Genomic DNA, 14,339 nt, shown 5'->3' with positions numbered 1-14,339 from the left:
CCTTCCTCCCTCCCTCCTCTCCCTTTCTGTCTGTTTCTGTCTCTGTCTCTCTGTCTCTCTCCTTAACCAATAAATTTCATTTCAAAACATTGATTTCTCAACAGACAAACCCATCCCTTCTACCCTACCCTGGATAGTTTAAACGGTTTGGGTGGCCTGGGGGTACAGACGAGGGATTTCATTGGTGTATGAAACTCTTAGTAAGGTAACTCTCTCTTCCGATTGAAGTCAGCACCTGCTCTGCCCCCGAGAGTCTTAGGAGTGTCTTAGGAGCCAAGAGGTTAATGACTTTGCCCAAGCCACACAGCCAGGATATGTCAAGGCAGATTTTCCTGACTCTCCCCTAAAGCCTTCCAGTTTTTCCCTATGATAAAGTAATCTGCTTGAGTTATATGCCAGTGTATTTGGCCCTTCCCTCAATTACTGGGCACGTGATTTGTTCCTGGCATTTTACAATTACAAAGAGAGTTGCTCTGGCCATTTTACTACATCTGTGTCCTTTCTGTCCTGTCATCCCCTCCCAGGTGGGGTCCATTGCAGCCTCAGATCTGTATTGTTCTTGGTTTACTTTTTAAAAAATCTACAACATTTATTTTCTCTCCCTCTTCTCTCCCCACCCCTATTAAAAAAAAATAAGAAAAACAAAACGTCTGTAACAAATGTGCATCATCATGAAAGCAAACTCCCCGTTGGCCACGTCCAAAAATGTATGTTTCGTTCTGCCCTTCTTCTTGGTAGATGGGTAGCAGGCTTTATTAGTCCTCTGGAACTGTGCTTGGTCATGACATTAATCAGAGTTCTCAAGTCATTCAAAATTGTCTTTACAGTGTTGTTGTTATTATCTAAATTGTTCTCCTGACTCTGCTCACTTCACTCTGCATCAGTTCATATGAGTCTTACCAGGTTTTTCTGAAGCCTTCCCTTTGGTTATTTCTTATAGTGCAATAGTCTTCCTCAATATATTCATGTATCATAATTTGTTCAGCCTTTAGTTTCCAGTTCTGTGCCACTACAAAAAGAGCTGCTGTAAATATTTTTGTACACTTGAGTCCTTCTCCTTTTGCTTTGTGCTGGACCAGTAATTCACAGCCCTCCTAGTGTGTCAGCGTACCTGCTTTCCTACAGCCCCTTCAACATATGCCAACATAGGTCATTTTTTTCTTTTTTTTTTTTTTCCATTTTTGCTTATCTGATAGGTATGAGGTAGAGCCTTAGATATGCTTTAATTTGCATTTCTCTAGTAGCAACTTGGAATATTTTTCATATGGTTGTTGATAGCTTGCATTTCTTCCATAGTATATTGCCTGATCATATGCTTTGACCATTTCTCAACTGAGGAATGGCTCCTTTAATTATAAGTTTGGATCTGTTCCTTATGTATCTTGGAAATGAGTCCCTTGTCTGAGAAGGCTTCTATTTATGAAGGATGCTTTATATTCCCAGAAAGGTCTTATAGTTCTTCTTGTTTTTCTTATCAATGGCATCTTCCATTCCCAAAACATCCTTCTTCTTCCCGACTTATTTGTTGATTTTTACATCTTGACTTTCTTTTCCAGGATTACAGTGTCACGTATGGCCACTGTCCAGAGATCACTGTGTACACCAGCTGCTGTTACTTCCCCAGTGCTGGACAACTCCCTACCTTGTGGGCAGAGAACAAGAAATCCCTTCTCAGCATGCTGGTGGAGGTGAGACTTTCCTCTTGAAGTAGACTCAGGTGGCAGCATGGCAGCTCAGTTGGCTCATTGGCCAACCTGGACAGGACCACATTCCCTTTCCGTGGTTGTCCAACCTCTCCTTGAAGATGTGAGTGACTCTGGGTGAGGGGCCTGACGCGCCCACCCTCTCCAGAGGCAGGCCATTCGACTTGGAGACTGTCATCGTTGTTAGGAAGGTTTTTCTTGTATTGAGCCTGAAAATTGGTCTCTCTGCCCATCCATTGTTCCTAGTTCTGCTCAAAAGGAGAGAATTGGTTCTTCCTTCCCTACCTCTGTCTCTCAAACCATGAAGCACTGGAGACGAGGCCAGATTTTGTAGGGAGAATATTATTTCTCTTGAGCTCTCACCCCTGAAATGCATGAAATTTTCAGACAGAGGCCTTTATTTCTTAGGCTCGTAGATCTTGAGCCGGAAGGGTACTTTGGAGGCTATTTTGTCCAAATCCCCCATTTTACAGTTGAGGAAACTGAGGCCTGGGGATCGTGACAGCTAAAAGAGACCTCCGAGGTGATCTATGAGGAAATGGCAGCCAAGGTCCTTTTGTAGACTCTAGATCATAGATCTAGGCTTGGGATGACAAACTGAGACTGAGAGGTGGGTTTCTTTTTTTTTTTAAGGTCATATATGTATAGTTTGAAGGGACTTCTGAAGCCATCTAGGCCACCTCCCCCCTTCCCCATTTTATATATGAAGAAATGGTTGCAATGAAGAAATATGGCTTACCCAAGGTCACACAGGTCTGAAGTATCCGAGAAGGGATTTAGGTCCAGACCTCTCACTCTAGAACCAGTTTTCCTTCTACTATACTTCATGTTTTTAAAAATTAAGTTTTAATGATGGTTTTTGTTTTAAGGTCAATGTCATCTCCTCCATCGCAAAGAAAAGATGGTTAAGCAAAAGCAGCCCTTACCATGTGCCCTGGTAGCCCCCACTTCTCTTCTGAGAAGAGAAAGTGGTATGTGCAGTTATCTATTCCCTGGGACCGTTATAGGTTTTCCACTTAATTCACTGTTCAACCTCCTTTTAGCGATCTGTTCCTTGACCCTGTCATGGTGTCTCTTGTCCTCCTTGCTCTGTTTGTTTGGTTCTGTATCGGTTCGTGTCGATCTTCCCATGTTGTTCGGAATTCTTCAAGTTTAGCCTTTCTGGCTGTATGATAATATTCCTATAGCAAAAGGGGCCTGAATTTGAAAAACAAATCAAAATGGCAGACCATTTATTCAACTTTCTCTGTCCAGGTTCACAAGGGAGTTCATGGAATTGTCCAGGACAAGAGTGGAAAACCAGTCTCGAAGGCAGTCATTGTTCTCAATGAGGGCATCAAGGTGCACACAAAAGAGGGCGGCTATTTCCATGTGCTCTTAGCCCCTGGCTTCCATAACATCAACGCCATAGCTGATGGCTACCAGCCCCAGCATTCCCAGGTGAGAGACTTGAGTAACACGTCAGAGTTAGAGATGGAAGAGACCTGAGCGGCCATCTGGTCCCACCCCCTTCATGTTATAGATGAGGACATTCAGGCCCAGAGAAGGGAAATGACCTCCCCAAGGTCATAAAGGTAGAAAATGGGATTCAAATCCAGGTCCTCCGACTTCACGTCCATCATAAAAGTCGTCCCCTTCCTTTTCAAAAACATTCTTCACATTCATTATTCTTCATGGTGAAAGAATAGATTCTGTTACATTAATATTCTCAGATGTTCAGCTGACATAAATGTGTGACCTCATCAGTTTGGGAGCACCTCCCAATGACACGTAGCCCATCTTGTTCTACCTTGAGCCAGGAGTTCAAGCTTGGGATTAGAATGAAATGAGACATGTGTGGGCCACCTAGCATTTCATAAAAGGAGAATTTGCTGAGCCAAGGCAAGGAAAGGATATTGACCGGTGGTAGGCCATTGGTTCAGCTGGCTTGCAGCTCCCTTGCCTCCCCATTTACTGTGCTAGGGTGCCTGGTCAGAAGCATGTGTCCAACCTAATGAGTCCCCCAACGTCCCTTGCTTTGGGCTACATCAGTGATATGAGTCTTAGTTCCCTAGACCAATTAAGTCTTGGGGATGGTTTCATCACCTTTTAGGGGGAAGGAAAACCCATCTTCCATGGCAGGAACCTTATTAGCTGTCTTTAGCTGTCATCCTGCCACACCTTCCAGCCTGCCCATCCCATTTGACACTTATCTATGTCTTCCCACGACTTTGCCACCAAGAGATCGACCCATGATCATTCAGCCAACTGTCAGATGCGCCAGGCATCTACAAAGAGGATACACAAACAGCCCCTGCCCTCAAGGAACTTATGCTTTAATGGGGAAAACAAGTTGCAAATAAATAGGTATCTATAAGATGCAGAAGCGATGGAAGGCAGCCTTAGTGGGGAAGGCCCCAGCAGAACCCAAAACGAAGGAGAGCCGCTTTTCCACCCTTTCGCTTATTTATTTATTCAGCTATCGTCCCCATCGTGGGACCCACCATCTACCTCCATCTTGTTGCCTTTGCCGTCATAGGCAGACTCTCTTTCTGACGTCATGAGCTTTGGTTTCCCAGGTCTTTGTGCACCATGATGCGGCCAGTTCAGTGGTCATCGTCTTTGACACAGACAACCGGATCTTTGGCTTGCCCAGGGAGCTTGTGGTGACTGTAGCAGGTAAGGCCTCCCTCCCTTGAAGTCTTCTTCCATGCTGTTGACACAATGGGATGAGTGGGTGCCCTTAGCCTAGAGCAGACACCTCCTTGTTTCATTCCATCTCTAGATTTAAGATTCAGTGACTTCCTAAGGGAGGGAACCGTCATTTATACAGCTCTTACTACACACCAGGCACTGTGCTAACCTCTTTACAAATATCATCTCTTTCGATCCTCACAACAATCCTGTGAGGTAGGTGCTGTTTTTGTCCTTGTTTTACAGTTGAGGAAACTGAGGCAAACAGGAGTTAAGTGACTTGTCCAGGGTCACATAGCCACTAAGTGTCTGAGACTGGATTTGAACTCGGGTCTTCTGCCCCCTAAAGTATGCAGCTAGGTGGCTCAGTGAATAGAATGCTAGACTTGGTGTCAAGAAGCTCTGAGTTCAAATCTTGCCTCAGACACTTATTGGCTTCGTGACCCTAGACGAATCACTTCACTTCTGGGCCTCAGTTTCATCCTCTGTAAAATGATGGGGTTGTACTCCTGGACTTCTGAGGGCCCTTCCAGCTCAAGATCAGTGCTTGTGTGAACCCAAGCCAGCATCCTTAGGACAGGGACCTGCTACTGTCGGACTGGGTCCATAGTCGGATGTCAGTGGCTCCCAAGAGGCATTTGAATAGCAGCAGGTTTGGGGGTGGGGTCTTAACCTGGAGTCTCTGACCTTGTTTTTTTAAAAATATATTCTGACAATTACATTTCAATATCATTGACTTGCTTTGTAATCCTGTTTATTTTATCGTATGGATTTAAAAACATGCTTCTGAGAAAGGGTCCATGGGCTTCCCTAGACTGCTAAAGGCAGGGTCCGGGACACAAAAAAGGTCAAGAACCCTTAATTTAGGGCAAAGCCCTTCCAGCTGGGCCAGAACAAAAACATGAAAACTCATGTTGAGAGGTGACCTTCTATGCCAAGTGCCATTTTATAGACGAGCAAACTGAGGCTCAGAGAGGTTCTGTGATTTGCCCCAAGTCACACAGGTAGTTAAGTGGCAGAGTGGCCCTCTGACTCTTCTGCTCCCTGATTTCAGTGTTTGTTTCTCCTCGGCAGGTGCCACCATGTCAGCGCTGGTTCTGACAGCCTGCATCATCTGGTGCGTCTGTTCCATCAAGTCCAACAGACACAAGGACGGCTTCCATCGGCTCCGGCAGCATCACGATGACTATGAGGACGAGATCCGATTGATGTCCACGGGCTCCAAGAAGTCCCTCTTAAGCCACGAATTCCAGGACGAAACAGACACGGAAGAGGAGACGCTGTATTCCAGCAAACACTGAGCCGCCCGCTGTCTCTCCCCGCCTGCGTCCTGAGCAGGAGGAGGGCTCCCCGCTTCCGGAAGATGCTGTGTTGGTGCCTGGCGGGCAGGCGACCGTCTGTCCTGCATCTCCAGAAAGCTGTTAGGAAAGTGAACTGGCTAAAAAAAAAATGTGTAACCTCCATGAATACGGAAGATCTGGACCTCCTTCGATGTACTGTCATCTTTTTATTTTTCCTCTTTTTTTGGATCTCTTTCTATTTATGCATCAGAGGTGGGACGAGACATGTCCCGTCCCCCCACCCCACCCCCTTTTTTTTTTCCCAAAAAAACCCAGCTGTCTGGCTCATTTAATGGCAGCATCGAGCTGACTGGTAGATGTTGCGTTTGCATTCCGGGTATTTGCTAGTGGCTTTAGCTTCTGCCCCTTATTAACATGGCCCCTACTTCCCTCTCCCTGAAACAAGACCTGCAGGGATAGCTATCAGCATCAGTGGTATGAAGCTTTAAAGTTCTAGGTTTCTTTCAACCTTCTGAGGATTTTTTTCTTCTAGTTTATCAAGTAACTGGAGTTTCCTTTTATTATTTACATGTAATGGAGGCTAAATTGAGTTTTAAGAGAAGAAAAGAAAAGGCTTTCTGGGGCTTCTCTCTCTATCCTAAAACCAATTGGGAGCTGTCATGCTAAACTCCAAAATGGGATCTTACTACCTCTCTCATTAGATTTCACAAAGCCTAATATTCGGGTTTTCAGGGAGAAGCCAGTAGGCATCATAGTGGAAGGTCTTAACGAGGCTTTCAGAAGGGGTGGGGGGAGGGTTTAACAGTGGATGACTCAGTTTGCCTGCCTTGAACCTAGCTAAAAACAAACCCATGGGTACTCTGCTGCAGGGGCCTGTGCAGCTCGGGCTTATCACCAGGAGGATGCTTGCTGTTAACATTTCCCTAAACCGGGAATCTTGGGTGCGCTGTGCTCGCCATGTTGCTTCATCTGGCCCATCCAGCCTGTTTCCTGGTTTGCATTCTGTGGATGGCATCTGGAAGGGTTGAGGAGGGGCCTCCTCTTTTGCACATTTCTAACCCGTGTTTAAACCCACAGCACCCCACCACTTATCATTTATTCCTCAGCCCAGTCAGCGTTGACGGCGTCATGCTATGAGCTGCCAAAAGTTCCTCCTCCTCCTCGCTGAGCGCGGAGCGAGGCTGACGTCACAGACTCGGGCCCTTGCCCACACATGAGCTGCTCATCCCAGCGGCCCCCTTGATGGCTCCTCTCTAATTTAACTCCAGTTGGGAGGTGGGGTCTTCAAATATGGCTGTCGCCCATCAAGCAAGCAGCATTGGGTGAGGAAGTTGTTGGAAAACAGGAATAGCTTGAATTTTATCATGTTGAATATCACGGTCATGAATTGGGCAAAAGTGTGAGTTACAGTCAGGGGATGATGAGAATATCAGATAACCTTTCAGTATCCTAATGGCAGATCGAGGGTCTCTTGGGATTGTAGTGAGCATCCGTGCATCGGTCCTCCATCCCAGAACCCTTCCTTAGAGTGAATCAGGGCCAGCCAGTAACATTCAGCACAGCTTGGGTAGGGAGTGCATCCAGAGACTTGGTGAAATAGGATTTGCCGTTGTGCCACTGAAGCTGATGAGGGTCAATTTTAAATTGGGCTGGGTCAGAATTAAGTTGTTCTTCTGAAGGAGGAGTTCATGGGGTGCCAAAGTAATGGTTATTACAAGTTTACTAGTCTTTATCCCTTCCCCTTTAATAATAATTTAACATTTCTTTGGTTACTAGACTCATTTCATCCTCATTTTCAAAGTGCTTTATCAAGTAACCAACAAAAAAAGGGGCAGTTAGGTGGGGCAGTGGATAGAGCTCCGGCCTTGGAGCCAGGAGGTCCTGAGTTCAAATCCAGCCTCAGACACTTGACACTTCCTAGCTACGTGACCCTGGACAAGTCACTTAACCCCGATTGCCTCACAAAAAAAAAATTGGAATTGGAAAAATTTTTTTTTGGATTCAGCTTCATTTTAACTTGAGTGGCAGGTTCCACTTGGGACAGTGCAGGTGGGAAGGAAATGCCATTGGCCTGAGATGAGAGATGCATCAGTGCTCACTTGCCAAGAGTAATGCTTTCTGTCAGAAGGTGGTTTAAGAATCTCTACTTCTTCCTTGAACTCAAACATTTTGTTTTTCAGTTGAATTCACCAAGAATGTATGGGGCACCTGCTATGTGCCAGGAACTATTCTAGGTGCTGGGGATAGAAGGACAAAATTGAGACAGCCCAGGTCTGCCCTCCAGAAGCTTACCTTCTGCTTGCATCTTCCAGCCATTGGGGGACAAGTTGAGCATGGGCAGGGGAGTGGGAAAAGGGAGTCATTGAGTTCTTTGGATCATTTTGTTTTTTTAATTTTTTGAAAGAAAAACCAAATTCTACTCTACATTTTGTTAGGTAGGAAAAATAGAACCTTTCTGTCTTACAATGAGGAGTTCCTAAAAATGCCAGTGTGCTCCAGAGCCTCGGTGTCCCCAGCTTGTGTCCTCAGTTCTTGTGAGTGTCCTGGACGTGTGGCTACTCACCCTAAGGGTTCTCAGCCTTCTTTCATGTCTCTGTTTGTGGAACCAAACTAGCCATATTAGGCCCAGCTGCCTGTGTCCTGGAGCCAGAGAGAGGAGGGAGTTAGCCCCTCTCTGTGCTCTATCCCAGGAGCCTTGAAGCTCCTGAGGAGTCATGGAAATCCACAAGCATTACAGTCTTGAGAAATGTTGCTCAGATTCAACTTGTGCCTTGACTCCCAAGGCCTGGTGAGTCGGTTTTGTATGCCTGCTCCTTAATAAAAGGCAATTTGACCTATTAGGTAACAATGAAATTGTCCGATTTTGTGTAAAAATGCTTTTATTGGGTCCTTTGGTCCAGTGAGGTGGACCAACTTGAGTAAGTTCAGGGAAGGACGCTGCCCTCTTGCTGAATTTTGCAGGAGAATGTTAGCAGTGGGTGGTGACCTGCCACGGTAAGTGTGGGATGCTTTTCGCTCCTCTTGAAGGGAATTCTGCCTGGGACCTCCTCATCTATCCAGATGGGAAACAGGGGGCCTGTTGGGGGTGTTGGCCTGGGGATGGGGGTGGGGGTGCTCAGCTGAAAAAGGGTACACTAAATGAAGTTGATTGTGACTTGACAAAATTGAATAAAAGATCTTTCCTGAACTTCTGTGTTCCTAGGCTGTCATCGGGGAGTCCTAGGTGATCCAGAGCAGTCGTTTAGGAGCTGACTCTGATAGCCAGCCTCAGTTTTAGAGGTCCCTGGTTTCTTCTCTCATCCCACCAGAAATGCACTGGTACCACTAGGTTTGACCCTACTTTATATTAAGAGGCTCTCTTGAAACCCCAGTATTACTTCTACCAGCAACAGCCAGTCAACTGAAACTTCAAAGTTTTGCTTTAATGTTCTTTACCAAAATTCAATTTTAGTAGTGACTTTCATTTTGTTGACCTCTCCTTTTATCTTTGGGCCTCCGATTTCTTTTAGTTGAAGCATCTCTTTGATTTGGTGATTAGGGTCCTTAATTGATTGATGCCAGCCTGAGGATGGGTGGGGTCCTCTAGTTCCCAGGACCCTGTCCCTCAACACTCATCTTGCATCTCCAGCAATAACTAGCCCACTGCCCGAACTTCAGAATGCTGGCTTGGCCATTTCCCATCGTGGCAGAAATAGAGTTTGAAGCTTGCTAGACATTTAGAGGCAATTGGGTTCCAATTATGATGTAAATATGTGTGATTGACACTTCAAGTCAGCAGCATGAGGCAAGTGCGCCATCTTATCTTCCCTCTTGGTCACCCAAAAGTCCTTCTGGGTCATTGGCCTGAATGTATTGTTTTCTCCTCGGCTTCAAATTCAAATCCCCACACGCTCCATTTTCCCAGAATGATGCTATGCTTGGTTTCTGTGGAACAAACTTTTTATTGTAGCTGTTTCTACCAGGGTGCCCAGCAGATCCACACTCATCTCAACCACTTCAGGCTTGGGCGTATAACATGCACTGTGCCTTCAGAAAGAAAAAAAAAATTCAAAAGGACTTGATGTGGAACTGAATGATAGTATTTTTTTTAAAGAGCCAATCTGTAATTTATGTGAAATCTAAATCTGTTAACGAGGTCCTTTCTTTTTTTTTAAACATGTAAACAGATCTAATAATCCTGCATAAAGGTTATTTTATGATGTCTGTCTTTTTCTGTGTTTTGTCTCATCATCCTCTCAACAAGAAAAAAACAAAGATCAGTAATTATGAAAGAGGTGGTATGGCTGGAGAGGGGGTTGACTGGAGGTCAGGAAGATGTGGGTTTAAATCCTGCCTCTGACACACAAGCAGGTCCTTGACCCTGGGCAGCTCACTTAAACTCTCAGAGCCCCAGTCAGATCACTAAGACCCTAAATTGTGGAGCAGGTGTAGACATGCATTGAGGAGTTTCCTCTTGGGGGATGTCAGTGAAATCACAGGTCCGGTCCACTCCCTGCCACCACCATCCCCCCCCCCCCCAAAAAAAACACAACTAGAACCATGACTACAAAAGAACAGTCATATTTTAAAGCACTGGCAAGGTTCTTTTCTGAAATACACAACACTGATTTTACTGAAGCAGCAAGTCTACCTGCCTTGTGAGTGCAGCAGCCTGAGTTAGTGGGGCTTGCATCTGGGGTAAGGGATAGATCTCGATCTCTCTCTCCCCCCCCCTCCCCTTACCTCCCTGTCTTTTCTCCCCTTCTCTCCTTTCTCTCTCCTCCCTCTCTCCCCTCTCCCCTCTCCCTCTCCTTCCCTCCCTGTCTTCTTTCTCACCCTCTCTCTTTCCCTCCCTGTCTTCTTTCTCTCCCTTTCTATCCTCTCTCCCTCTCCCCTTCCCTGTCTTCTCTCTTTCTCCTTCCCTCTGTCACACACAATGTTCATGTCCAATTTGTCTTGATTTTTTTTTTCATGCTTTTCATGATCTTGCTGGTTGCATTCTTGAGAACTTGTCTTTACTAATAGGTTTAATTGCTGCAAGAGACATTAGAGAGTATCTCCTCCAACCTTCCCATCATAGAGATGAGCAAACTGAGGCCTAGAAAAGTGAAGTCACTTGCCCCAGGCCACACTGGAGCAGCAGAGTCAGAGTCTGACTGGCTCTGAAGTCAGAGGGTCTGGGCTCAAACCCCACCTCTGACATTGCCTATGCCTTTGGCCAAGTCACTTCACCTGCCTTGTCCTTGGTTTCCTCACCTGAAAAATGAGGGGATGGGGGTAGCTGGCCCTAAGGTCCCTTCCACCTCTGACTACTAAGTTCAGATCTCCATTCCTTAAGTAGAGGATACATGTGTGTGCGTATGACCTTTTTGTCAGGCCCTTATAAAGCATGCTGTAGGTTTCCATCATTTATCCCTTTTAGATCTAGAGGTTCAGGTTGTCAAGTTCCATGGCAGCATTACCTTGGGAACGGAAGGGAAGGTCAAGGGAGAAAGGGGTGCTTTAAATACCATATAAGCTGTAATTACCTGCTATTATTCATGTCTGGGGCAGCTATGTGGTGCACTGGATATAGTACAGGGCCTGAAATCAAGAAAACTCATTTTCCTGAGTTCAAATCCAGCCTCAGACATGTACCAGTTGTGTGACCCTGGACTAGCCACAACCCCATTTGCCTCAGTTTCCTCATCTGCCAAATGGGCTGGAGAAGGAAATGGCAGACCACTCCAGTGTCTTTGCCAAGAAAACCCCGAATGGGGTCACGAAGAGTTGGATGTGATAGAAAAAAATTGAATGACAACAAATTATCACATCTAGCGCGTATTTCAAATAGGCCATTCTTGGCTTATTTTAATGTTGGAAGTGTTCCGAAATTAATCTGTGTGGCCTTCCCACGCGCCAGCCTCAATCCCTCCATGCCATTGGTAAGTTGTGGCCAAAAGAATTTGTCACCTGCTGGCCAGCCTACCCTCTTCATTCATTTACATTAGCTAGTTCTTGAATGACACATGCAGTCCATCTCTGGGCCTGGACTGGCACCTTGTTAGGGGCCTACCAGAGTTGTGCTGGCCTTGAGCTCACTTGTGTGCCGTGGTGAAGTCTCCATGACCATTTGCTTGGGATTACTTTTTTTTTTTTGAATGTAGATGCCTCATTTCTAATTTGTGGAGTCATCGTCGATACAGAGCATATTGTTTAGAGAGGTAGGGGTGCCACCTTGGGATCTTTTCATTCACTGTCCTATGTCTGAAGCTCATTGAGTCTCCATGTATTCACTTAAGGAAGGCAGTATAGAAGGGGCAGACTGTTGGGAAGTGGGTAGGTTAGCATACATGGCATGGAAGTAACCAGAGTTTTATGTGAAAAGGGATACAGAAGATGGTTCTCTGTTGAGAGAAGTTAGATTGGCTTAAATAACATGATAGTAGCAGTCTGTGAAAGAGGTTAAGTAGAAGTGAAGTCTATCGTTAGGGGCCTTGAAGCCATAATGGCGGGCAGAGCTGGAGGCAAATCAAAGGTGGTACTTCTGAGTTGGGGATTTCTGAAGGCCACACAAACTACTGACTGTCAGAGGGTGTAAGATACTCATGGACAAGTAAGCTAAGGGTATAGATCTGAAGGGGTGATAATACAGACATTGATGCCATGGAATGATCAAGCAAAGCCCCCAAAAGAGATCTGAGAATGTGCCCTCTCTCTTTAAAGATGTGGGGGACTATGGCTATAAACACTGCATAGAGTAGAGGATATGGGCAATGGATTAGTTTTGCTGAGAGGAAAGAGGGTGGGAGGAGAGGGAGACAGGAAGATGGAAGGATAGTATTCCACACCACATATTCTAGTAACAGAAAGAAGAGAACAAGAGTAAAAGTCGTCTCTCCTTTTAGATTCTAAGTGGGTGGCTCTTCCTAGTTTTGTGACCTTTTGCCATGGTCATGTGGCCCGAGGGACCAGTGAATCATACCAAAGTGTCAAGTCCTTTAAGCACTGATTCAGCACATGTGGCTGACCCAAGGGAAGTGACCCAAAGGAGCTTGTTTCATCTCTAAGCTTGCTATATGGGGTGCCCTCTCCTTCAAACACACACTTTGTAAGGTGGGAGCCAAGGTCCTTTGCTGACAGGGATGGGGAAACAGATGATGAAGGAGGTTAGAGGGGAGAAAAGAAGGTTTAGAAGAGGAGGGAGAGTAATAGTCAATCAGGGAAGAATAAAATGATGCTCATGCAGCAGTGAGGGCCCAATTAGATATTAGATATTATATAAGATACATTTGTAGTGAACTAGCCAACATGAATGGCTCAAACATAGAGGAGTAAAAGTGATGAAGACAGGTGAGGGAGGTAATGATAGGACGGGGACAAAATTCATGCTGATAGGGTGTGGTTGGACTGGCTAATCATTGGGTTAACACTGAAAGGAGAAAATGATGAAGAGAGCAGGGGGGTGAGATATGGGAAGAACAGGGAGGACGTAAAGGGACGGGAGGCTGGCCATGAAGACAAAGAAGAACAAGACGGAAGGAGAGAGATTTGTGGTTAAGTTGTGGTCAAGGAGAATTTCAGAGTTCTGCAACATTCAATAAACATTTACTAAACGCCTACTATGTGTCAACAGTTAAGAGTTAGTTAGAGCCAGGGTATGACCATTGCATATGGTGGAGGTAGAGGGAAGATGAAGGTCTTGGGAATTTAAGTGGTTGATGAACTTGGAGACCAGGATGTTCAAGGGGATGTCAACATGTGCTTATGGGGGGGTGGGGAAGGATTCCTTGATTATACCCATTACTCGTGTATGTTGAAGTATCAAAGTAGAAAGAAGAATGGGTTGGGGTTAGCTCACATCCCTGCCTTGGACACTTAGGATGTGGGATCATGGACTAAGAGCTGGAAGGGACCTTAGGGTCGTTAAGCCCACCCTACTACTAGCTATTTACTAGCTACACAATTTTGGGTAATCATTTCACGGCTAGGAACTTCACACAACTCCCAAGACTTGACAGATTTTGCAAAGGAAGTCACAGATCTTTCATTCAGCCTGAGAACATAACATAGGAACAGGAGATAGGGAACGGACTGTGATTTCATCGATGCAGGAGGATCCTGGAGAGGAAGGGCCTCTACCAAGGCAGAGAGCATATTTTCTGTAATTTATGGTCCTAGTCACATGGAGTGCTGACCAGAGGTGACCTGCCTAGGGTCACACAGCTAGCAAGTATCAGGCTGGGTTGGTCTCCTTGGCTCTGAAGCCAGCTTTCATAAGATCAGCGATTTAGAGCTGGATGGCCGTCAAGTCTAACTGCCTCCTTTTACAGATGAGGAAACTGAGGTACTGATAAAGTGACCTGCCCAGGGCCACACAGCTATTAAGGAAGGAGTCAAAACCAGGGCCTCCTGACTCCATTCCCAGCCCTCCTAGATTTGCAGCAAGGGACCTGAGGCTCTGGGGAAAGAAAAGATGTGGGGAACGGCAGGGGGAGGGGGGTGTGGGTCGGGGCTGGGACACACAGCTCGAGGCTTCCCTGGGTCCAAAGTGCAAAGTACAGTCCAAAGGGCTGTCCCTGTTCACAGGATGCGGATAACCCCACCGCTAGGTGGCGGTGCCTTCGGAGGCTTACCTATCCCATCGGCCCCGGCGCGGGCCCGCGGGGCTGAGCCGCTGAGGGCGGTGGGGCGGAAGCGACGC

At 46.1% G+C, this 14,339-nt stretch overlaps 1 protein-coding gene across 1 annotated transcript in view; it reads left to right on the top strand.

Moving 5' to 3' along the window:
- CPD (carboxypeptidase D) overlaps positions 1 to 6,290 on the top strand; it is a 66,819-nt gene extending 60,529 nt beyond the window's left edge. The window contains exons 18-21 of the mRNA XM_027861772.1: positions 1,557 to 1,688; positions 2,958 to 3,143; positions 4,262 to 4,361; positions 5,451 to 6,290. Coding sequence (XP_027717573.1) covers positions 1,557 to 1,688; positions 2,958 to 3,143; positions 4,262 to 4,361; positions 5,451 to 5,677 — 645 coding nt within the window. The 3' untranslated portion in view covers positions 5,678 to 6,290. The remainder of the gene's footprint in view (positions 1 to 1,556; positions 1,689 to 2,957; positions 3,144 to 4,261; positions 4,362 to 5,450) is intronic.
- Positions 6,291 to 14,339: the final 8,049 nt, after the last annotated feature.

Source organism: Vombatus ursinus, unplaced genomic scaffold (genome assembly GCF_900497805.2).
Source record: "Vombatus ursinus unplaced genomic scaffold, bare-nosed wombat genome assembly UNPS02014768.1, whole genome shotgun sequence".
Taxonomy (NCBI): domain Eukaryota; kingdom Metazoa; phylum Chordata; class Mammalia; order Diprotodontia; family Vombatidae; genus Vombatus; species Vombatus ursinus.
Note: the sequence above shows the minus strand (reverse complement) of the source record. Positions and strands in the feature narration are given on the sequence as shown.